This window comes from Pundamilia nyererei, unplaced genomic scaffold (assembly GCF_000239375.1).
Source record: "Pundamilia nyererei isolate P.nyererei 1_Seehausen unplaced genomic scaffold, PunNye1.0 scaffold00001, whole genome shotgun sequence".
NCBI classification, from domain to species: domain Eukaryota; kingdom Metazoa; phylum Chordata; class Actinopteri; order Cichliformes; family Cichlidae; genus Pundamilia; species Pundamilia nyererei.
Genome location: NW_005187402.1, coordinates 6,994,193 through 7,017,874, shown reverse-complemented (window position 1 = coordinate 7,017,874; position 23,682 = coordinate 6,994,193). Strand labels below are relative to the sequence as shown.

Here is a 23,682-nt window from a genome sequence, read left to right as displayed (position 1 = left end):
CAATGGCGAGGAATATGAAGTATACAAGAATTATTTAAATACTGAATTAAATAAAGCGAGACAAGTTGGGTGCTTGTAACAGACGGAAATAAATGGCAGATAATACACTATCTGGAAAAAGCAGAGGATCTCAGGAGCCACTGACAACTGAAAGAAACATGACGTTCTCTTGCACAGTGAGACAAAAACACCATAACATATCAGTGTCCTCCTCACACAGGATTTTCCCGTAATCTCACTTTACAGCAAACACTTCCTGCTAAGTTTCCGCAGCAAATCTGCAGGAAAACAAGAAAAGAAGCGCACATTTACAGTATGAGTGAGACTCTGTGCCTCACAGGGGTTAGTGTATTATTACAGCAAACACAGTGACACAGGTCTCTTTGTCCTGTTTCTGTATCGCTGTTTCGTCATATGTGGAAGTAGAATAAACATTATGTTACATCCTTTGGCCTGCAACTTAACGGTGAGACGACCCCCCCTTTCATTTTTGTTAAACAGCATCGACTGTGCCCCGGTTGGGAGCCAGACAAAGGGGCTCCTTTGCAAGCTTGACTGCTGGGCTTGTGCTCCAGCTGACAGGCTGCAGCAGAGACACAACTACTATTGGGACTGAGGTATATATAGAACATCAGGATGGGCTTCCTCTGCCCTCTCTCCGCCCATCTGCCTCTGTGGTTTTATAAAAGAGATGTTGAATGAGGCAGGTTATTGTGAACATGCTCACAGTGGTGCAATAAAAATCAATTCATTAAACCCTTGGCATGACAGTGCTCCTGTATCTTGTATTATTATTAGGCCCTGGAAAAAAAAAGATAAGGCAGTCAGTGCAATATATAGTCTTGAGTGTGCTAAACAAGCTTATAGAGAAAGTATTCGTTTGATACTGTTGTGGTGTAATTAAAATAGTTTTGATACCTAGCTCTCGTCTTTAATTCCTATTTTGGTGATTTCCATTATGAAGCGCACACAATACGATTAAAATTAGACTTCCCGGAGTGGAAGGCATAACAAGTGTTCAGCATGCCAAGGTGACACACACAGACTTCTCTTGTTTGCGCTGCAGCCTTTTAAAGCTTTGTGAATTTAGACTGGAAGAATAGACTAGCTTGGATGAAACTTTAATGAGACTGTGCTGCGGCTGTGACAAGAATATACAGCCGATTAGAAGCACAAATGGTACAAGAGATGACAAAACAAAGCGACGGCGCGTATTTGAAACAATGCAGCCCAAAATGGAAAAAATAAGGTTATTCACTTTAAGCAGACGTACCGATTGTGTGGGTGTTGTTGTGTTTGTTGTGTAAGGGTTGAGGTACACACTGGCACTTGTAGTTCAGTGGGGGTTTTTGTACCGTTCAGATGTAGGGGTTGAGCTAATGTGGAAAAAAATAGAACTTTAGGAGTGCAACAGAAACATGTAGCACAAATGCAAACCAAACTACCGACACTTTTAACAATGTCCAATTTTATTACAGTTAATAGTCTTAAAGTAGCTATAAATAATGTATCTGTATTAATGGATCATAACTGGATGCTTATCAGAGGGATTATAATAATAAAACCACAAAGAGCTATAAGGTTTATGGCTTCATGGCTTACAACATTATTTTTTGGTCCAGTCTCAGCAATGGATCCATATGAATAAATTCACATGTTACAGCAGCACAAGGCTCAATGAGAAAAAGTGAATTATTAGAAATATTAGCTATTAGAAAAAAATGGAAAATAAATAAATAATGGTTTACAAAAATAGTTGCTATATACAGTAAATACAGTCACAGATATTTTTTTCATATGTATACTGAGTGCAGTGGGGATGATAACATATATATGTGTATACTGGGGCAGGTATCTATTTTTCTTGATACTGCATAGTTTGCAGCACTTAAAATACAAAGTTAAGGCTAGCTGGTGAGGCCAGAATAGTTAAGCTAGAGTTAATATTGATACCTGTTTATTCACATGTAGTTTCCGCTGCCCCCAAGTGGCTAAAAATCTTTTTATTTAGGTTTTGAAAATATACAGAAAATAATTTAAACTAACAATATAACTGCATGAAAATTGTAGTGTTACTGTACCATAGTTCTTTTTAGGGAATAGTGAAAATAAAATAGAATAATGCTGTTTTCACATGAATCCTACCAAAAAGCTGCAGGAAAACAGTGAAGGAGAGGTGACAATGTCATCTGCTGTGAGGATAGTAAGCATTCAGTTTAAGGAGCAGACATGACTTGGTATTCCTTTCAGCTGCCTGTAGAAACCCAAACCCAACCGCACCCATAGAAGCAATAGCTGTGATCCAATTAGATCTTGGTTTAGGTGCCCGTTTTATGGTTTCCCAGCATAGTTTTTCCTATATCCTTCTGAAAATAGCCATCCACCGTTGCAGAGTCATTGCACTTCTGATTGTACAAAACAACCTGAGCATTAGGGTCGATAAGAGGCAGGAATCAAAACCAAAACATTGTCTGGAGCAGAGACAGCTTTAGATAGCAGGATGTTTATGAGTCATCTGTTATGTTTTCTATCTGTCAGAACCACAGAGTATAGTGTTGCATGTGTGTGTGTGAGGGAGAAGGGAAGAGGGAGGAATGCTTCATCACTGCTCGCGCCATACTGCAGTGAAAGCTTTTACTGTCCTATCTGAATGGTGTTATACACTGAAGACATGGCACTGGATAAATAATGTAACCAGATGTTACAGTATGAAGCAGCAGACAACAGCAGTACACGGAGTACCAGTCAACCTCTCCCTGCTGTCTCTTTTCACTCACTGTGCTACCCCACAACCCCCGAGTCCTGCACATGGAAGCGCACACAGAGTACAGAACATCCAGCTCTCCGACACATGATGTCACATGAAAACCAGAACTCAGTCTTTTTATATTTTGTTCACCTATAAGTCACGTCTGATATTGACGACTTGTGATAAACAGCAGCTATCTGCCGCACACTTAAAGTGAGCAATTTAGTATTTATGATTGCTTATATGTTTCTTGGGTGTAATAAAAGATTTGAAGTTGAAGGTGTAGAGTGATGTCAACAATCCATTACACTTTGGCTTAAATCCACCAAGGTCTTCAGGGTCAAACTAATGATTTATGCTATACAGGGCTATTAAAACTATGTTTCTTACTGCCATTGTTTGTACTGACAACATATAAGTATATGGTGGATGATATATGAGCAGAGATGGGCAGTAACGCGTTGTAATCTGATTACTTTTTTCAAGTAACGAGTAAAGTAAGGGATTACTATTGCAAAAAAGGTAATTAGATTACCATTACTTTCACGTAGGAACGCTGCGTTACTGCGTTACTAAAACTGTGATTTTTTTGCGAGAATGTCTCATGACAGTGACGTAAGCAAGTGCAACATTCGTGAAAACAGCTGTGTGCAGATCAACAGTGGATAATATATCGAGTGCGGGAGCGAGTATGAGCTTGCAGCGTTTAAAGCGTGGAAGTACTGACCTTAGTTTAAGTTTGATTCCATAAAAAGTGACAAAAACATTAGCGTCCATCGTGCGTGGGAAGAAAACTTCTTTTTACAGCAAAAAAAACCCCCTAAACTTCCGAGCAAGCACCGAGAGCGCTACGACGTAATGGGAAACTCACAGAGAAACTCGCGGATTCTTCCACTGACCGCTGCGGCACACCTGCACCAGGGTAAACCTCCACCTACCCTGCTCCTGCTTTACAGGTGAAAATAGAGCAAAAGGGCCGCTGAGTCTTTGACTTTATTTATTTTCTGCTGTGTTTTACTTGCATCTATTTGAAATAGTGAATGTAAACACAAAAAACCCAATAATTTTATGTGCTGGAATGTGCAGAAAATAGGTTTAAATATTAAACAAATTTCTTCCAGTCAGAGAATGTTGCATATAATTAAATTTTTGCTTGATGCATAAAGTTAAAAGATTAAAACTAATAAACAAGTTTTAAAAAAGGGACTTTTTCATTTGATTACATTTTGTATGATGGATTATGTAGAAAAGGTAGAATTGGGCTGAAAGATCTATCGCTTTATCACCTCTTCAGGTTGTAAATCATGTTTTTAAAAAGTAACTAAGTAACTAAGTAAGTAATTACTTTTGAAAATAAGTAATCAGTAAAGTAACGGGATTACTTTTTTGGGGGAAGTAATCAGTAATTAGTTACTGATTACTTTTTTCAAGTAACTTGACCAACACTGTATAGGAGGACTCTAAATATCGCTTTTCTTTGTTGTGACTTTGTTATGTACATTACAGTACCAGGTAATAACAGCTTAAATTTTGAATACATTCTGAATATGCTTTGATTTGATTCTAGAAGAAAAATATCAAATCAAAAATATTTGTGCTAGATATTTATTACATAACATTTAAACTAATTTTACAAAAGAATGAAATGAATGCAACACATGTACTATATCCACATGCTTAAAAATAATTTAAAAAGTAAAGGATGTCAGGCATATTAAAACAGGTTTTAACTGGATGAATATTTTTCAGTAGTTCTGCTTTTTAAATAACTCTTAGCCAAGTGTTCTGTTGACCACCTTTGTCTCACTGCAACCAGATTTTAAATCCCACCATGACACCAGCACCATACTCTGGGATTATGCAGACGTGACTGGATGACAGTCTGTCAGTTCAGCACTTGTTATCTCATTTGCTTAGGCGCCATCTCTCAAGCCTGCTGAGGCTCAAGAAACTGATTTGAGTCAGAAGGCAATGAGTCCAAAAAGGAGGAAAGAAAAAAGCTTAACTCAAATTAAATTAGACAATGCGATTTCCCAAATCACATTACTGATTAAATCTCAGTCTAATCAGCCCATATTATTAAACCCCAATTTACATAATTGCTTGTAAAGAAGAAATTTTCAAAAACATTTTAAAGCTCAAACATTGCATTTCTTACATATAAAATTGTGCAAGAGAATTAAAGACAAACAGGCAGTTATTAATCTTCCAGCACCTGTAGTCTGACTTTAACTCAGACTACAGTGGGTTTGTACCCACTCTGTTACGATGTTCGTTTCCTTCTTAACCGTGGCTTCCTGTGATTAGTTCACATTGTTCTGACCAAATGCCTCTGTGACCCACGTAGCACAAAAGGTGTTTGGCGGCCCGGCGGGTGACAAAGCACAATACTGAGGCTAAATTAAGTTTCTCTCCAGCAGCCAATTTTACGCTTGATAGTAAATATTTTTGAAGGCCAAGACCCAACATGCTCTGACTGATCTAACATGAGAGGTATTGCTTTTTTTCCCCTTAATGAGCCACACATTAATTCATACTGTTAGACCTGCTCACAGTGATGCAGTGCCAAGCTGGTTTTGCAGCAGCCACTTTAGCAAAACTGTACTTGGAAGTAAAACAGCTCAGGAGGCCGGTAGCATTACAGTGATGTCGATGGCAGCAGACAGTGGGGTGTACTGAGCCCATCTGGTCTGTTTGAAAGTGTGGCTGAGTAAAAGGAGAGGCGGTCGGGCTGTGGAATGGAGTGTGTGATGGATAGGGTGATGCATGCAGGAGGAGGGGTAGAAGATGAGAGTGCAGATTTTTTTTTTTTTTTTTTGGTGGGGGGAAGGAGCTCTCTTCCGGCAGAGTTAAATCTCAGGCTTGGCTGCCGCACACTGCTCTGCCTGTTTTCATACCAAGCACTCGCCTCTGGCTCCAAACCAGCTTCAACCAACCATTGCCTCCAAACCCCACAACTCACCCGTTCCCCCTCTTTCTCTTTCCTTCTTTCAGGCAATTCGCTCACCCTTGATTTCACCCGTCTTCATTTTACTGAATCTCATTCACTAGCTTCCATCCTTTAGCGCTCTCTGTTTTTGATTTTCCTTACCTTCGCTTTCATTTTATTTCCCCAGTTGGGCTTCTTTTTCTTGCAGCCTTCCGGTAGTACACAGGGGTGTGGGACAGACCCAGGGCCTCCAGGTTTCCATAGTGATACTTTGTGTCCTGATGTCATTAGTATTGACAGTGTGCCGCTAGACCAAGCTGTCCTGGCACACAGGGCTGTTTACTGTTTACCTCAAACTTAAGCCATTAGCTGTGAGATTAGTACGTGCGCCCCGCAGATGTGTGTGACATATTTCAGTGTGTCTGATTGCTGCTATTTTACATTCACATAGCACTTGAGTGGAAAAGCAACAGTTTGAACATGTAACATGTGATTGTCTGAGCGTACTGGTTTTCACTGTAAGCAGCAGGGTCAGGTTCCAGGAGCTAGATTTGCCAGGAAGAACCTCCGCATGGAGGAAATGGCTGTTTCACAAAGAAACATCCTATCTGTCTGCCTCCTTGCTGTGTGATTACTGAAGCATGTCTGTAAGGCAAAACTCCCAGCCCGACTCCCCGTCTCGTTTCACATTCTCTCGGCGGTTTCACTCACTCGTCTGTCAGAGGAGATGGAGGTCCTCTTAGCGCCACTGCCCTTAAAAATCCGTATGAATGTGTTTATCTACATACTTGTGCAGCCAAGTGTATGGCCTCTAACATCTGTGGTGAACACTCAGAAATCACAGATCACAGGGCTGCTTCCACACGGCGACCTCTCGCAGCTAGTTCAGCTCAAAGCTCTCCTCCAGGCCCTCAGCTGGCAGCTTGTGCCCTCTGTGTCACCAGAGTAATTAGCTATGCTTTGTTTCTGAGGCCAGGGGTGAGCAAATTATGGATTCCATATTGATGCTGTCACATCACATGCAGGGAGAGCAGTACACATGCACTCATGCACGAACCTGGCATGACCATGAAAAATGTGTAATCTTATACTCACATGTACTTCTTTTAATTCTTTGTACATGATGATACAGTATATGATAACTGTTCCTACTGACATGTGACCCACATCTTATACACACACACACACACACACACACACACACACACACACACACACACACACACACACACACACACACACACACACACACACACACATTTATGTATAATTCATATCACATGGCAGTAGGGTGACCAGATCCCAACAAACTAAAACTAAATCTGAAGCAAGTGTGTTTGTCTGAGACACTAAAGCTGAAAGTGAGTCCACATTGTGTATTCTCCATTTGTGAAATTGAAAAATAACACAGCCACCTTCCACCAGCTTCAAGTCCTAAGCAAATTCCCAGTGTTTGTTGTGGCTGGTCCATCAAATTGGTGACTTTTTGAGGGTGGCCTTGGAAGCAAGTAGACTTTAGAAAAGTTCCTGTCCCTAGGGTTGAGTCCATAAAAATTATGGGACATTTTCTCAATGTGGGACAAAGAATGAGAAGTTAAAATGCTGATACGCCTGATCAAAGTATACCGGTATATATCTATATCTATAGATAGATAGATATGAGGGGTGCAACGATACACAAAATTCATGGTTCGGTTTGGTTCGATACTTTGGTGTCACGGTTCGATATTTTTTCAATACAAAAAAAAATGTTCATGCCTTTTTAATTTGTCATTTATTAAAATTATAAATATATATTTTAACTCAAAAGTACAGTTTTAAATTTAATGTTGCTGAAACAAAAAAGTAAGAAAAAAAATAAATATATCTCAGGGCTCGCAAAATTTCAAAATCCCTGGTAGCCCTTCGGGCAGGGACTCTTCAGTTTTTGGTAGCCCAAAATAAATTTCAGTAGCCCGAATAAAAAAGAGAGCAATTTTTTGATTGATGTTTTTTTTCCTGTTTTGTTTCCTTTACAATATTATACATTAAAGTATAATACTCACTTGCTCATCATATCTTGAGGCTTTATAACACAGCCTCACAAACCAAAGAGAGATTCATTAATGGCTACAGCTATCTTTTATATGCAATCTATATTTTATCAGAGAAAACTACTATTAACGTCTGCTGTCCTGGCAACAATTGCATCTCAAATTGTCATGAATCTATTAAAAAAAAATCCACAAACTTTCTTGGGATTCAAGGATAAAATGATTAGATTTCAGTTTTAACCTCACAAAGCAAGTTCTTAGGAAATAACTCAAGAATCAGTGTGCTGGAAATAATAAACACATTTTTCAGAGAATTATGAATTGATGACGAGTTATATATTGAAAGAGTCAACGGTGAATTTCACTTTTATCTTAATTTGGCTTACTATATTTGACTGTTAATATATTTTATTTGTGTGTGTGTTTAATTAATTTGGTTCATTCACAGTGGAACAATAAAAAGGACACCTGTTTGTTTAATCATTTATAAATAACTGTTAATGCCCGCTTCAATGTCTGAACTGTGTTATGACCCATTATACTGGAACATTCACAAAATTACTTGTTAAAATGACATCCATTACATTATATGTTTATGACATTTTTCTTTTTCGTGCTAATATTGGTATATTTCTCTGAATTCTAATATGGTTAAGGTCTGCTTTTTGTTATCTTTGACTAATTTATTCTACAAAATATATTCAAAACAAGGGATGCACTATAAAATTTAGTGTTTGAAAAAATGCATTTGCCTGCCAGCTGGTTACAAAATCAATAGCAAGATGGTTTTTTGTATTGTTTTGATTATTATTTATGCCTTTTTGCACCAGATAGACAAGTGTCAAATAAATAAAGTAATTACATCTTTGAATGTTGAACACAAATTCACCCCCCCCCCCCCACACACACACACACACACATACAATCAATGTGCCACGACTTTCAACCAGTCAATAGGTCTCTTCCAGTGAATGACCTTCTCTAAGCTTAGCATCACATGGAGACACTTTAGTAAATGAATAGTGAATACAAAAGGGCGAATAAGATGGGTGCATCCCTACTCAACAATGCACATGCACATCCTGCTCTTCTGGTCTTAACAAAGACAGGACCCAGCCTCATTTATCTTTAACAATGTAGGCACACTTATGTCCAAAAAAATAAATAAATATGTGAATGTAATAGTAAACAAACCCATATTACACAGATGCATAACTGTGGTACTGTAAACTGTACAGGCTGACAAACAGCTTTTAGGGATCATGGCCGGAGTTAAAATAAGCTAAATCAATCTTAAATCGTTGCCTAGGTTCAAGCATGTAATATTAATTTTTTACCAGTTGGTGGTGCTATAAGATTATCTCCTTTAATACTGGAGCCTCGAGCACATGACATGCTGTCATTGTATGTTTAATCTTATTTTGTATACATTTGTGGATGCTGTGATGGGTGGATATAGTTTGTTGTTGTTTTTTATTAGATCTGTAATGCATATGAAAGATTTAGAATGATTTTAATATTTTATTTTATTATCCAAGTCTCATTTCACATCAACAGAGAAAGTGTTTTTGACAGCCAGCCAGCACGATAAGCAGACAGATGGACGGACCACTTTTGCCAGAAAGTCTCCTCACATCATGCTACATCAAAAATGGCAAATCCCTGCAGCTACGTTGCAACATAGATCCCACTCATAACAAATCAATAAATTAAATAACAAAGCAAAGCCCTGTTTAAATGAGAAAAAGGCTGTTTGAGCTTATTGACACCTACCTATTAGAGTGGCAAATGGCAAGAATTTACCATCACAGTGGTAGGGCCTGATCCCATCTTAAGCTCATCTTTAGGTGTGCGTGTCGGTTTCGGGGGTGGGTGGGTGGTTGGCGACTCTACTTGATAGAAAAGTGTGGATGGACAGCTTGCTACCCTGTGGGCACCACAACTACAGTCTATCTGTGATCCACGCTGGCAGCTGCTCTGCCAAATGGGATTTTCCTGGAGATTACAGCCTCTAAGTGTGACATGCTTGCATGTGTTTGTCTTTGTTGTTGACGGAGTGCGTGTGTGTGGACTATTGTAATAAAGCAATGTGCATTTGCGTGTGAGAGCTTGAGTCTGTGTGTGTGTGGGTGGGGGAGTCTTGAACCGAGGTGCACAGAGAACATGTTCTGTTGTCACATGGGGCTGGTTGAAACATGACTGAATGGCTGCAGGGAACCCTCTCTGGCAAGCTGTAGCAAAAAAAAAAGAAGAAAAGAATGTTCAGATGTGGGGTCAGGCTATTTCCACACTGCTGCTTTTCTTGTTAGTAACAGGAGTTCTTCTTGAATAGACACTCCCTGTCCAACAAGCGTGATTACCTACATGCTGGCACATAACAGTGCTTCAGCATGGTACTACAGCACACACAGTAGGCATGTACATTACAACAGCGTATAATTGTGTGAAAGCTGGAAAAGAATTCCATTTACAGAAAAGAGTTTCTTTGTTTTGTTATTCTTAGTTTTTGATTGTTAGTTTGATACAGAGAAAATATTTGAAGACACAAAAGGCTGTGAGAACTTGTGATAGTCATTTTTTATTATACTGACTAGTTAATTCATATTAGAAGCAGCTCCTGAACTAACTCCACTAGCTTTTCTCTCTGATTTGTTCAAATGAAAGCTGAGCTATACGACATCTGAGAAACATTTTATAGAAATTGTATTTCCCCTTTAGGCCTTTTTCACTTTCTGCTAGCTTCAGCACAGTGCAGAGCTGTCCACGGTTCTGAACATAAGCTGCGCATTGATCCCTTGTTGTGTATGGGTAGGTGGCTTTGTAGGCACTCACTAACCTGCTTAACCTACTTTCTACCAGTCGGTCTTTCATGCGTCCACACATAGAGGAAAGTCCTGTAGGTTAAATATAGCATACTTGACAACACACTGTGTTTGTCCAGTCTTTCAGGGCCGCACAGACAGACTTTGTTTTTGCTGTTTTCTCCCAATAAAGCGCTGATCATTTTCACTAATGAAAGCCAGCTTTCCTCCGAACATGAGCCCTCTGTGTTCTTCCCATTAACCCAACTAGTACAAAATGTGTTGGGACGTGCTTGAGCCTTTATAGAGATGAATATAACCAAAATAATGACATTTTAAGATCTTAATTGTCCAATTATGTGGACAGCTGTTGTGTTGCATTGCAATGCCAGTTCAATTGCAGTTACCTAGCAACCGTAGCAGCGCAATGCAATGATTTTCTGTTAAGTGGCACCATTTCCTCTCAGCAAGACTAGACCGTGTAGTCAGAAAACAAATCAAAATGTGTAGCAGCGTTGTAGGATTCTTCACCTGTCGGCCAATTTGTATGTTGCTTTATTGCTCGTAACATTTTAACACAACAAAGGCTATTATAAGTGTGTATATGTGTGTGTTTTGTGATTAGGGTACCTGCTTTATATAGATGCCAATGTGGGTCATGCATCCATGCCTCTGTTCTTGAGGTGTGTACATGCAAACACAATCATTTCGCTTGATTAATGTTCAACCAAAATGCTACGTCCTGCGCTAATCATTGTACATGCATTCTTTTCAATTAATTTATTATCAAGGGAGGCAGAGGGAGAGCGAAGGAGGGAGAGATAGAGAGCTAAAGGGGGGGAGGTTGGGGGAGGGGACTAGAGAGTCAGGGGGAAACAGAAAATCCAGTCCTGCTGGTCTGAAGTCTCGGAGCAATGGAGCATTAGTCTCATCCTGATGTAATTGGAATGACACCAAGAGTAAAGCCTACTGATTTAGGGACAGCCTCTAGGCTTGATTTAATGCCCTCAACCAAAACTATACATCCATCTTTTTATCTTTCTCCCCTTCCTTCTTCCAGGCCCTGAGTTCTCCTCTGTTATCCCTCCCCCACCCTGACTCAATTCATTTGCCGACTACATGTATCTCCATCTGTAGTCTATTAACAGAAGAGTAGCAGCATTTTATATTACTTAAAGCCAGGAGGTTATAAACTCCCACTAGAGACTGTATTTTCCAGCTTTTTACCTTTTCTTTCTGGCATTTATGTGCTTGAATGGCAGTGTTTTAGTTTCACAGAGGTTACATTTAAAAACCGTATAAATATTTCCGTAGTAGACCGCAAAGAAAGGGCAGAATGAGAGAGCGTATCCAGGCCAGGTACTTGTTCCTTGGGGTTTGCCGCTACTCAGTCCCCTGACAGATGGACTGCCAGGCCAATCCTATTACCCCCGTGTGTTTAGCTGCTCTTAATGCCAGGGTGGGTTGCATGGCTAATGGCAGGCAATGAATGTTTGGAGAGGGAATTTAATGCCATTGAATGATTATCATCCTGATTTGTTGGGTAACACAGAAAAAATCTAAAACTGGTGAACAGACATTAAAAATTATGACCATAACAACTTTGTAGCTCAGCATGTTGTGCTCTGATACAGCTTGTCCCACTGAGGCATGTCATACGAAATCAGCTCAACTACTAAATAGGCTTTACTGTATATATTTTGAATTACAGCTTTACCTTTCTACCTTAAAGAGGAAGAAAATGGCCTTTTTTAGTGTTTTTAATGTATTTTGTTTTATTTTGCATTTTGTGCTTTCAAACCTCTGGACTATTATAATATAATAATACAGTCCTTTCTTATGTTCAGTTAAAGCATCCTGGTCAAATGATGGCAGTTTTTAGGAACAGCTGTTTTGTGAGAATACCTGCTTCATAATTCTACAATAAATCTTGAAACAAAGTAGGTCAAACATTGCCTAGGGTTAAATCTTAATTCTGTAACGTGTTTCTCAGACCACAGCTTTCCTGAGTAAAATAATCCATAGTTTTCAATTTGCGTGATTGTATGACTTCAGGCAGTTTAGATTTGCTTTCCATCAGATTTTGTTGTGCTGTTCAAGGGACGGCAGCTATTCATTTAAAATATCTGAATGTATTAAAGCATTGTGGGTAGTGCTGTAAATCAATTAGCAATTATGGCAATATTGGATTTGAAGCTGCAGTCGGTCAGTCCACCACTTGTTCCAAGTGTCAAATAAATTGTCAAGAAATTTTGAACATGTCATGCTGTGAAATCTTTTATAGATATTATTATTATTGCCCAGCAGCTCAATCTTAATGCTCCGTTCATCATTAATCAAATGTCACATGTTTCTTCATATTTGAATGAGTGCCCTGGTCATGTTGCACTGAACTGCATCCAGTTAAATGAACAGGTAAGACTATAACATTTGTGTTCTGCCTTCTGACATGGGCATGTTTCAGTGAAGCTGTGATGAACATGAACATAAAATGAATGATAGAAATTACTTGTGTGGAAAAAAAGCTGACTTTTAATCTTACTCTGCCAGCACATCAGAGTTTTGACATCTGATGAAATATATGATAAACCAGCTCGATGGCCCGGGGCACAGTTTTTTGCGTCTTCATTTATGTTTCCAAATGGCGTGTCCCTATGACTGATCATCTCTTGACATTTCCCTCTTTGAAACCACGAGGTTCTCTGTTGAAACGCCTCCAACAGCTACTCAATGATATTCCATGAAATGTGGCACAGATGTTGTTTTTCCCCTCTGGAATAATTGTAATAACTTTAGTTACCTCTTCCTTTTGCACCATCAATTGAAAATGTCATGTTTATAGGAAATTTGATTTATGAATCACAAACCCTGCAAAACATTCCAGTCTCGTGTATACTGGTAGTTGAAGAACGATAGCATGTCAGTACATTGAAATAAATAGTGAACATGCTAAAAAGCATCACTACATTACTTCACTTCCAGCCACACTGGACCAACAGGTCAACAGCGGTTCTTATAAACGCCGTCTCCATGCTGCACTGACTCACCTTCAACACCTGGGGACATGTGCAGGATTGTTGTTTGTAGACCTCAGCTCTGCGTTTGATATAATCATGACCAAACTGCTAAATCTAGCTATCGGTGATGACACATGCAGGTGGATCAAGGACTTAACAAATCGCTCAGAGAGATGATCGAGACTTTGTGGTATAGCCGTACAATAACAAATAAAGGTATTCTAGTAGCATTGTGTCTAAAATTTGACATGAACAATTTACAATCAAGATAACTGGTGTAAAATAAACTATTGCATTTTCAGCCCAAACTATGGTTACCTTGTGTGCCGTATATGCTTTGGGATTTATTTACCACAACCTCCTATTTATTGGATTAACTGATGACAATAGTCAATATCTTCGCCTATTTAAACCTGACATTATCCACCGATCAATGCACTATTGACTGAAGTTCTGAGATATGAGGTAATTGCAATGAAGGTGTAGAAGTATAGGGAACTGTGCCGAACAGCTGCGGTGTTCTCAAGTATCTATATGTAAAAACGTATGCATGCGTTTTTTTTGGTATGCAGGCGGCGTCTTTGCCTCCTGTAGCCCTTCACCGGAATCCCCGGGTCAAGCAATTACAACACATCAAGGAAAGCAATTGGCCATGACTAAAATATCATTGCCACGTGATTGTGTCCCTATGTTTGGTGCTGCTGGAGTCTAATTTAACCCACTTTGTCCACACGATCGAGGAGAATTGAGGACACGCTCTCCAATTCTGGCCGCCCCCCAGAGCATTTCCTACAAGTCTGACACGCAGCAGCTGGGCTGTAGACGCTCAGTCACTAGTGTCTTACCCAGTGGAGTGGGAGATGGGGTGTAATGAGCGAGAGAGCTGAGGTAGCAGAGGAGAACAAGTAGCTTGGTGTTCTGAGGAGGAGGACAGCATCAATTGAGCCACGGGGTGAAGAAACTTGGGGCCTTTTGAGTGAAGGCTTTGAGAATATGAGTGTATCAACCTGTAATTACTTTCTTAGTCACATTATGAAGTGCTGGAGGGGAATGGAATGCAGGTAAGGACTTGTATGCACAGCGAATGGGACAAAGGCAGGAAGAGAGGATATTGTATGGATGTTGTAGCATTGATCCCAGGCTCTGGCTCCAAGCAGCAGTCTCCACTTATTCCTTCATTATACAGTCAAATATCTGTGCTTTAACCATGTTTCTGCCTCATAATTTTCCCCCCTCAACTCCCAACAAAATCTGACAAAACTGAACCGCTCATCCATGTGGCTTCATTCTATAAAACCCTTTTGTCTCGCCGATTCCATTTCAGTTTATTCGGCCTGCTCAGCTGTGACTTAGCCAAAGTCTTTGTTGAAGAGGAGGGCTTTGTGTTTCTTTTGTCCCCGTATATCCTGTTTAAATATTGATAGAGGTGGGAAATGCTATTGACCACTCAGTTAAATCTAAGAGGGTCAAGGATGGTAGCATTTCTCTGCTGATTTCATTAAAGGTGTGGAGGACTGTAAATATGGAAACGTGAACCACGAGTCCTCACGGATGCTCCAGCAGCCTTCATTATCCCCCTGCATGGATAATGCCCCGTAATGTATTCTGATGGAGATGGAGTTTGGAGGTTGATGGGGTGTAAAACAGCATGTGTAGTAGGCCCCTGTTTTTTTGCTATGTGCAGCATGCCTCCCTCACAGCCAGATCCCCATTAGTAGAGGAGAAGAGGATTGGATGTGCAAATGGTCCTGTGGATTAGAGAGCTAATGCATTTAGTAGAGGGGGCTCCACAATCTCTGCTGATGCTATGTGCGCTGAGGCTTGTGCAGGGGAGATACCCAGTCCCTTTGTGGTACCAAAGAGATTTAGCGTAAAGTGAGTAGATAGAGCTGAGATTCATTGCACTCTGATGCTGCACACACACACACTCATTAAAGATTATGATTTGACCAGAAGAAGCTTCGTTTTGTGCGTTTTGTGCGTTTTGTGCGTCGTCATTAGATCTTTCCAGAAAGAGCCGCAGATGGTGACCTTACTAATCTAATTAATCAGCCTCTGGTTATTTTTTCTTATTCTTTCTAGTCACCTCTGTTCTCTAGTTTAAGTTCACCTTTCCTTCTCTCTGTCTCGGTCTTTCTGCTTTGTGACCCCTCTCTGCCTTTAATTTCTGAATCCTCTGTCATGTGTTCGGACAGAAATGTGACATGTCATTGCACCTCCATCCAAACCTCAGTGTTGTGGCTTGAATAGCTGTTTTTAGGGTCTTAATTCGAAGAAAAGTAACACAAGCCACTGCAGTGCATAGATGCCTCTGAAGCAGAATGGAGGAATGGTAGTTTAAGAGCAACCTGCTACCAGTGACTTTACACCCACACACACACAAACCTCGGTGGTTCAAAAATCTGTGAACAGATTTTGAAGTCTTTACTAGTCCTGGTGGTTCAACTGAGCGTCACGTTTGCTGCTTGTAGGTTTTTAAAGAGCCAGCCGTCAAGCAGCAGGGAGGGGCCCCTGCTGAAGCGCAGCAGCAGAGTGGGCAGCTACAGTGAAGCTCTGCGCTATCCGGCACAGTGAGTCAGCTGAGCTGCAGGGATCGCAGGCGCCGGGCCGTTTCGATCAATGAATGAATGAGAAAGAGCGAGGAGACCATGCAGAATCTGGATCCAGAAAAAGTGGAGATGCATCGCTGTAGGCTATGACATGGAAATGCGGAGGTGATCGGAGCAAGCTTGTTGACGCATAATCCCGCCCGCCCCGCTGGCACTGGGAGGGGAAAATCTCGCCTGCCTAAACTCCAATCCTCCAGAACAGATTTACGGAGTGCGCCCATGCTGCTGCTGCTACTTCAGGTTCAACCTTCAAGAACACGTTTATTGAAATCATTATCAGCTCTAAGCTGCAGGTTTTCCGTGCTGACATTTTTGGGAGATACGCGTTTGAAGAGTTCCCTGAGGCAGACGCACCTATGACGCGCTGCAATAATTAGGCTATTAAATCCACTGTTGGAGTCGACACTGTCACTGCGTTGCGGACGGTCGGTCTGTTGGATGCCACCCGAGGTGTGGACAGGACCTGCCCCGTGCACCGTCGTCATCACAGGTATTTGATCGCGATTGTGTTGATTACACCGGAGATCTGGAGCCATGACAGGCCCCCCGCTGGTCCCACAGCCCGCCTGCTGACGGTACCGGGCAGGATGGGAGCAGGTCTGCCGCTTTCAGGATTTCGAATCAGCCGATTTTTCAATGGAGGAGGAGAGTGACACCCGGAAAATCAACAACAGCTTCCTTCGCGACCACAACTATGCAACCGAAGGTATTTTGATGTTGAAAAGAAACACAGTTTAAAGGTGTTTGACAGTAAATAACCTGCGGCTGTAGCTAAAGGGATGCTAATATCACAGCAAGAAATTGGTCAATCTAATTATTAAGTAGCCCGTAAATGACAGCAGGTTACACATAAAATGGCATAAATAGATGATAAAAATAAATATCCTCATGTTAGGCTATATAATGATGCTGTGCGGGGACTATTAAATGCATAAAGGTGGGATCACTTAAAGCTCGTTTAATCACCTTAGTCACCGAATAAGCTGGGGTTATTACGGGAACATTCTGGTCATTTGTGGTGAAGATCCAGTGAGAATGTAATAACTGGGCAGGATGGGGTGGTTTCCCATCACCGGTTAGCGCTATAATAAGCATCTTGATCAGAGTAATCAGGGTTTTTTTAATCTGTTTGGATTGTTCCTTGTAGAGGCACCAGTACAGAATGTTTTATTCCCTAGTTTCTGAGTTTAAAGAGAATGTGTGAAGTAGTGGGAAAAAATGTATTTTTTTTCCTTCTGTGTGCACTTGTTGAAAAAAAAAAAAGGAGCAGGCAAGGTGCCCTAATTCAAGGAGACAACACAATGAAATATGGATCCATCTCTCTCTCTCTAGCACACATGCATCCACAGACACACATTTTCACTGTATGCAATGCACATAACCTTTTTTCCCACCCTGCAGCTACAAACGTTGCTCTGTTCCATGCATGTGTTTCTCCTCATTGACCACAGACATCAGCCTTTTGAGTTCCAACCTGTTAAAAGTGATGTTTAATACTTCCCTTATGTTCTGCCAATTAGCTCTAGCTTTTCTCTATGAGCTCCTTGGATCGCTAATGAACATAAAACACTGATTTATAGGTGAAAATGGTGGTTGATCTCATTATGCAATTATGCAGATTGCTCATAGACATTATCTGCTGCACTGATAGCATTGAGATTACAAAAACATTGAGGTCTGATGGCTTTTTGTTTTAAAATTATTGCAGTACAATCAAACTTCATAGAGGCTAAATGCCCTTCTGTACTGTATTTGTTGTAAATGCCAAGGGCCACATATGAATAACTTTATATTTTTAACCACAGATTAAGCTCAATTTTCAATTCCTTAATAAGTGGACATCTCCCATCTTCAGCTTAATTGTCCTATTCTGTTGAGTGGTTTTTATTGTTCAGTTTGATGCAGTGTTTCAGTGGAAGGCTTGCCAATTGTATAAATAGTTACTGCAGAACTGGGAAATCCTTTAGTTTTTTTCACACCAGACACATTTTGCCACCCACTTACCATAAGATTGGGTGAGGAACAAAATCAGTGAAAAGAGGAATGTAATTTCAAATATTATGGAGCTCCACATGGGATAAGATATTTATGGACACACTCTACACAATTGAACAGGATGGATGTTGTTGGAGGTTATGAGTGGCTGCAGGGTGGGTCAGAGCCACCACAGAGCTTCTGTGGGGCTCAGGTTACAGATGCCATTGCAGGCTGGAGGAGAAACAAAGTCAGGGCTCAAAAGACATACGTATGTTCTCATTCTTGCACGCTTTTGTGCCGTTTCCCCTCGTCCCTTTTCCTTCCTTTTCTTCATTCAAATGGAGAGCACCATTATTTGCCTAGGGCTTAGATGATTCTCTTTCACAACTAAACTCACTGCCACCGGTTCGCAGCGAGTGCGCGAGAGGGTGCGATGAATATCTTTGTTTGATGTGTGCGCTGAGATTTAAAAACGGCAGGGAATCTTCATCTCCCTGTCGCTCCTTCTCTGTCTCTCCCACTCTTCCATCTACCATCTCATTCATTCAGCACGAGGACTGTCAAATATGTCCTCCCAAAGCAAAGGACCATCCAGTCTGAAGCCCATCTGTGCTTTTCTGATGTCTGCTTTTGTTATGTTTTATTGCTGTAATTTATGACTGATCATCACACTTCATATATCATGAATTACTGTGTGTGTGTGTGTGTGTCTCCTTTCAACCTCTAAATCCTTGTCACCCTTAAGTGCTATAAAGTCAGTCTTCTGCCCATCTCTATGAATTCCCCAAACTGCACACTTTTTATCAGACCCAGTATGTGCAGACCACACACACGCACACACACACTTTCTCTTTCTCTCTCTCACTCTCACACACACGTTATCTCTCTCTCTCTCTCTCTCACTCACTCACTCACTCACTCACTCACTCACACACACTTTCTCTCTCTCTCTCTCCACACACACACACACAATGGTTCTGATGAGCAGCAGTGAGTTGGTTGGGTTTCCCCTCAGGCAATCCTTGTCCACAAAAGCAGGATACTCTAATGATGTCACTCAAGCTGACCTTTGTCTTGCACCAATGCCACCCCTCAGTGCTTGGTGGGTCTGTGGGTGGTTACACTGACTCTGTTGAACACGCTGTAGTCATTCGTAGTCAGGCATGAAATTTCAAAGTCTCCTCAATTTTAAAGTGAAGTTTCCAGAGTCATCATTATTATCTAGAGGGGAGAAAATTGTATTACACTCTGATTTGCATTCGGCAACCGCCTGCAGATGACACGTTGCTAATGGTGACAGAATGGATGATTTCTCACCGTGGCTGTGTATACGCGTGTTGAGTCAGTGGACTGTGGTGCTCCTACAACAGTTCATTTTCAGCCACCTCCTCCTTGGATGTTGTGATAATGGATGAAATAGCACCACATTGGGTTTAAAAATGCAAATAGCTTTCTGGCTGTGAGGCAGGACCTAACATAACGCCTGCTTTAGTATTGATTTCTGGTCCTTTACAATTTTGTTAGTGGAACAATGACTTAAAGAACAACTGGTCGGACATGTAATCCCTTCCTCTTTCTCTCCCCTGCCCCCCCCTCTTCTTCACATTCTACCTCTTGCTCTTTGCTTTGCTGTTATACATCTGTCTGATACAAGCTTGTGTGTGATGTGACCTCTCTAGCCCCACTGAATACTGATGCAGTCCCACTACAGAGGGCTCACAGCCTTTATTGCTGCCGCCGCTGCTGCTGAGAACAGAGCCAGAGCTCGGTCGGCTGTGCCAAGGCAAACGGCCTGGGGCCACACTTTAGGACCCCGGCATAAAAAGACTTAGCCCACCATACCCTCAGGTCCCATCCATTATTTACTATGAAGCACTCAAAACGCCTCGCCCCGCCTCACCACATAGTGCAAGAAAGACTGTGCATGTGCATGTATGGAGATGGTGCGGGGGGTAGCGGAGGCTTAATGGCAAGCTGTGAAGTTGGGGCGAGTCGCACTCCTTATTCAGCAGCTGCTTTCATCCCCTGATTAGCTTCTTATTAAGTCTGAAGCACCATGAAAATTTAATGAGAATTTATTAAAGAATACCCGTGGTGTTGCTACTGTAGGACGATGACAAAAATGTCCTATTTTTCTACTGTGATATGGCTTCCTGGTCAGTAGATGAGTTAGCACTGGGATAGACGTACTGTGTGTGAGTCATTTGGGGTGCAGCTAGCCTCAAGGCTAAGCAGTTCTTGACCTTTCTGGGATTTTATAATGGGATATATTTGTAAGTTTTGATAGCTAATTCCCGTGTCCTGTCGAGGAAGCAGCGCCACTCAGAATGCTACATGTGCTGGTGATAAGGTCACTAATAAATGTGAGGTTTTAGTCTGTACAGCAGCCATCTAATCTTTGATGGAAACAGGAAGATGAAAGGGATTTCACCAAAGCATCGCAGGCAGACAGATCGAGCGTGAGTGTCAGCTTTTGTTTTTGGTGGGGGATTATAATACTGCGCATCCTCGCTTTCCTACCATCCCCCCTGCTCTCTATTTTCAATTTCTAAAAGAATACCAAATAACAAGAATTTGAAATCACTCTTCTTGGTATTCAGCTTAGGGCCTGCAGGGGATGAATGCTGGTTCATCTATCCCCTCTTCCTCTGCTCCATTTTTGCCCCGTGTTGTGTCTATAGTCAGATGTGTACCACGGCGATGTGTTAATGAAGTGTGAGAAGAGAAGCAGTATCACGTCTTGCCCATTTCACCCTCAACTCCCTGGAGTGTGGGGATACAAAAAAAAAATCATACATGCACACACACAAAGATACATGCACAAAAGAATCCACACACACACATGCAAGAAAAAGGAACACAAAATACACACACCCTGTCTCAGTCTCATGGGGCTGATCCTGGAGAAACCAGGTTAATTAGCTTGTTCACTCCAGATCTTACAAAGAGTCATTCTCTTCTGATGAGGAGACCTGCATTGTGCTCTGTTGCTTTATGTGAAGGTAATCGAGTTGAATAAACCCTTAATCATCTGACGGGGTACCGGACCAGTAGGTAGTGGGGTTTATTCAAAAATGTGATTGATCTCTATTGTTGGTGGTGTGAATTGAAGTTATTATCAGCTGCTTGTTCAGCACATGAATGGTCTCCATTTCCAGAGGATGTAATACTAGCGTGTGTTTATTCATTCCCTAGGAAGAATGGCACTAAAGACACATTTGTTAATTGTCATTGAGGGAACAAGACTGGCAGGTGAAAGGGAGTGTGAGAACAGACTTGAATTATCCTCCGGCTTGATCCTTTGACGCAGGCAGCTCAGCACAAGTGCTGTAATCCTTTCCCCTCTACCTCTAACAAAGCTTTTGCACAGCACCAGGTTGCTCACGTCCCTCCTTCTACCTGGAAATACTGCACACCCCTTATGCAACTTGCTTTCTATTCAGGCACACCTTTTTCAAGTCTCTGTGTCTTACACAACTCCGCAGTGCCACGAGATCAACGTCAATTTGCTTTCTTGTTGCCTTAGCTCCTGACAGGATTATGCGTTGTCTAGAGGTTAGGCAGGGCACTCTTATTTTTGGTCTCTGCCGGTGTCTGTGCCAGTGAATCTTGCTGTACAAGCTTTTATTGAGCTATTTTGAGAAACCGACTTCTCTCCCCAGACCTTTCCTTTCTCTGTGATTGCATTTAGTGGCACCTCTCTCTTTTGGGTGGTGTGCTGTGCACAGGCCTCTATAAATAAACTCAATATTCTCCCTCCCTTCCTGGTTTTCCTGTGTCTCTGGCTCTTCGTACGGGGTTTTCATTCCAGAATCGATGCATATCTATGTTTCCATCCAGCTGGTCTGATTGCCAATTCTATATTGCACAGTGAAGGGGTTATTGGGGGTCAGATTGTTGGATAGAAGCAGATAAGAACTGTGCCATGCCTGTTTTAATTCAGTCTTCCATGTAGACATCTGAGCAGCAGGCCAGCAGGCTCGTCTGAGTTATTACTGGTGATGGATGTGTGTTATCTCAAGCATCCCTCTGATGCATCAGGAAGCGCTGACCTGTCTTTGTCAGACCTGGCTGGCCACAGGATTTATAGGCTTCATCTGGTTATTGTGTGTGTGTGTGTGTGTGTGTGTGTGTGTGTGTGTGTGTGTCCAGCATTTGATCAGTCCAGTGTCTGGCTTCCCTCTAATTCAAGTCATCTTGGTCATGTAGCAACTGACAACAGCAGAAATCATTTGAGACACCCTGCCCACCTGTGACAGTGCTGCGAATTTATTTTTCTATTGTCATAAAGTTTCATTTGAAGAAGATGTTTGCCATTCACAAACGCAATTACAAGTCATGTCTGGTCTGAAATCATTTGCATGAAAAAAAAAAAAAAACTAATTTAAGGGAGCATTCCATCACGTTAGCGTGTGTTTCAGCTCCACTGGCTCTGCCTGGTTGATCATTCAAAGAGATGATTGAAGGATGTATTCGTGTGTAAACTTGTTAAATAGCATCCATCAATTACTGTTTCCCCTCAGTGACTTAATGTGTGGATGATGATGATGATGAGGGAAGGGAAAAGAAGAGAGGCAGTGGGGGGGATGGGGAGGGGGCAGAAACAGAGAGGAGAAGGGCAAAAAAGGGCGAAACCAGCTTTGATTAAAGAATGCTGAATGCTAAGCCGATTCCATTCGATTCACATGAGTGACTTTGGCCTGGTGGTACTGGAAGACATTACTGTGTGTGTGTGTGTGTGTGTGTGTGTGTGTGTGTGTGTGTGAGAGAGAGAGAGACCTCATACATGCACTACATGTATGAGGTGTACAAATGCATTTACAGAGCGCCTTTAGCATGTGTTGCTACAGTACATGCAACACCAGCATGGTGCATTGAAGGGTTCTCCCAGGCTGCAATTAGGTCAGACTTTGTCTTCTCTGTGAAAGGTCATTATTTCTTCATTCAAATATAATTAGTTTTGCCCTCCCACATCATGTCATTATCAACACGTGCTCGTAAGAATCCCTCTGGCCTCATCTGTGACTTTCTCTAACATTTAAATTAAAACTGGAGGAGGACAGAGCCAGATTCACAGTATACACACAGACAGGATGCATGGTCATTTCCACCATGCACGACAGGTTTTTGTGAAGCGATGAGTCCGTCTACGGGGACTCTATTGTCTGAACTTGTGTGCTGCATTGAACTGAACTCGTTCCCCCAGATGCAGTAGCAGGTTTTTCACTCTATTGCAGCACTCTTTCTCTCTCTCTCTCTCTCTCTCACTGTCTGCTGAATTACAGCTAGCATCAGCAACTAAGTCAGAGAGCTATTGACACACACATACACTCTCTCTCTCTCTCTCTGACTGCCGCTAGAGATGGAAACGGTCTCCATAGCAACATTCCCCTCTCCTGTTCAGAGCTCCACCAGCAGCAGGTCCACAGAGGGCGTGGGGGGTACAAAACAACAAGCGCTCTCTCTTTCTCTCTGTCTAATATTATTGTCACTGTTTAAAAGCGGGCTAGCCTCTGCTGTGGTTTGCGTGTGTGTGTGTGTGTGTGTGTGTGTGTGTGTGTGTGTGT

The 23,682-nt window shown here is 41.6% G+C and overlaps 1 protein-coding gene across 2 annotated transcripts in view; it reads left to right on the top strand.

Annotated features, from left to right (window-relative positions):
* The window catches only part of ppp2r2ba (protein phosphatase 2, regulatory subunit B, beta a), a 42,173-nt gene that overhangs the window by 5,323 nt on the left and 13,168 nt on the right, over positions 1-23,682 (top strand). Inside the window, exon 1 of one of the 2 annotated variants that reach the window (XM_005719611.1) lies at positions 16,040-16,844. The exons of the other annotated variant lie outside the window; for it this stretch is intronic. Coding sequence (XP_005719668.1) covers positions 16,775-16,844 — 70 coding nt within the window. The 5' untranslated portion in view covers positions 16,040-16,774. Of the gene's footprint in view, positions 1-16,039; positions 16,845-23,682 lie in introns of those variants that run through there. 2 annotated transcript variants of the gene reach the window in all.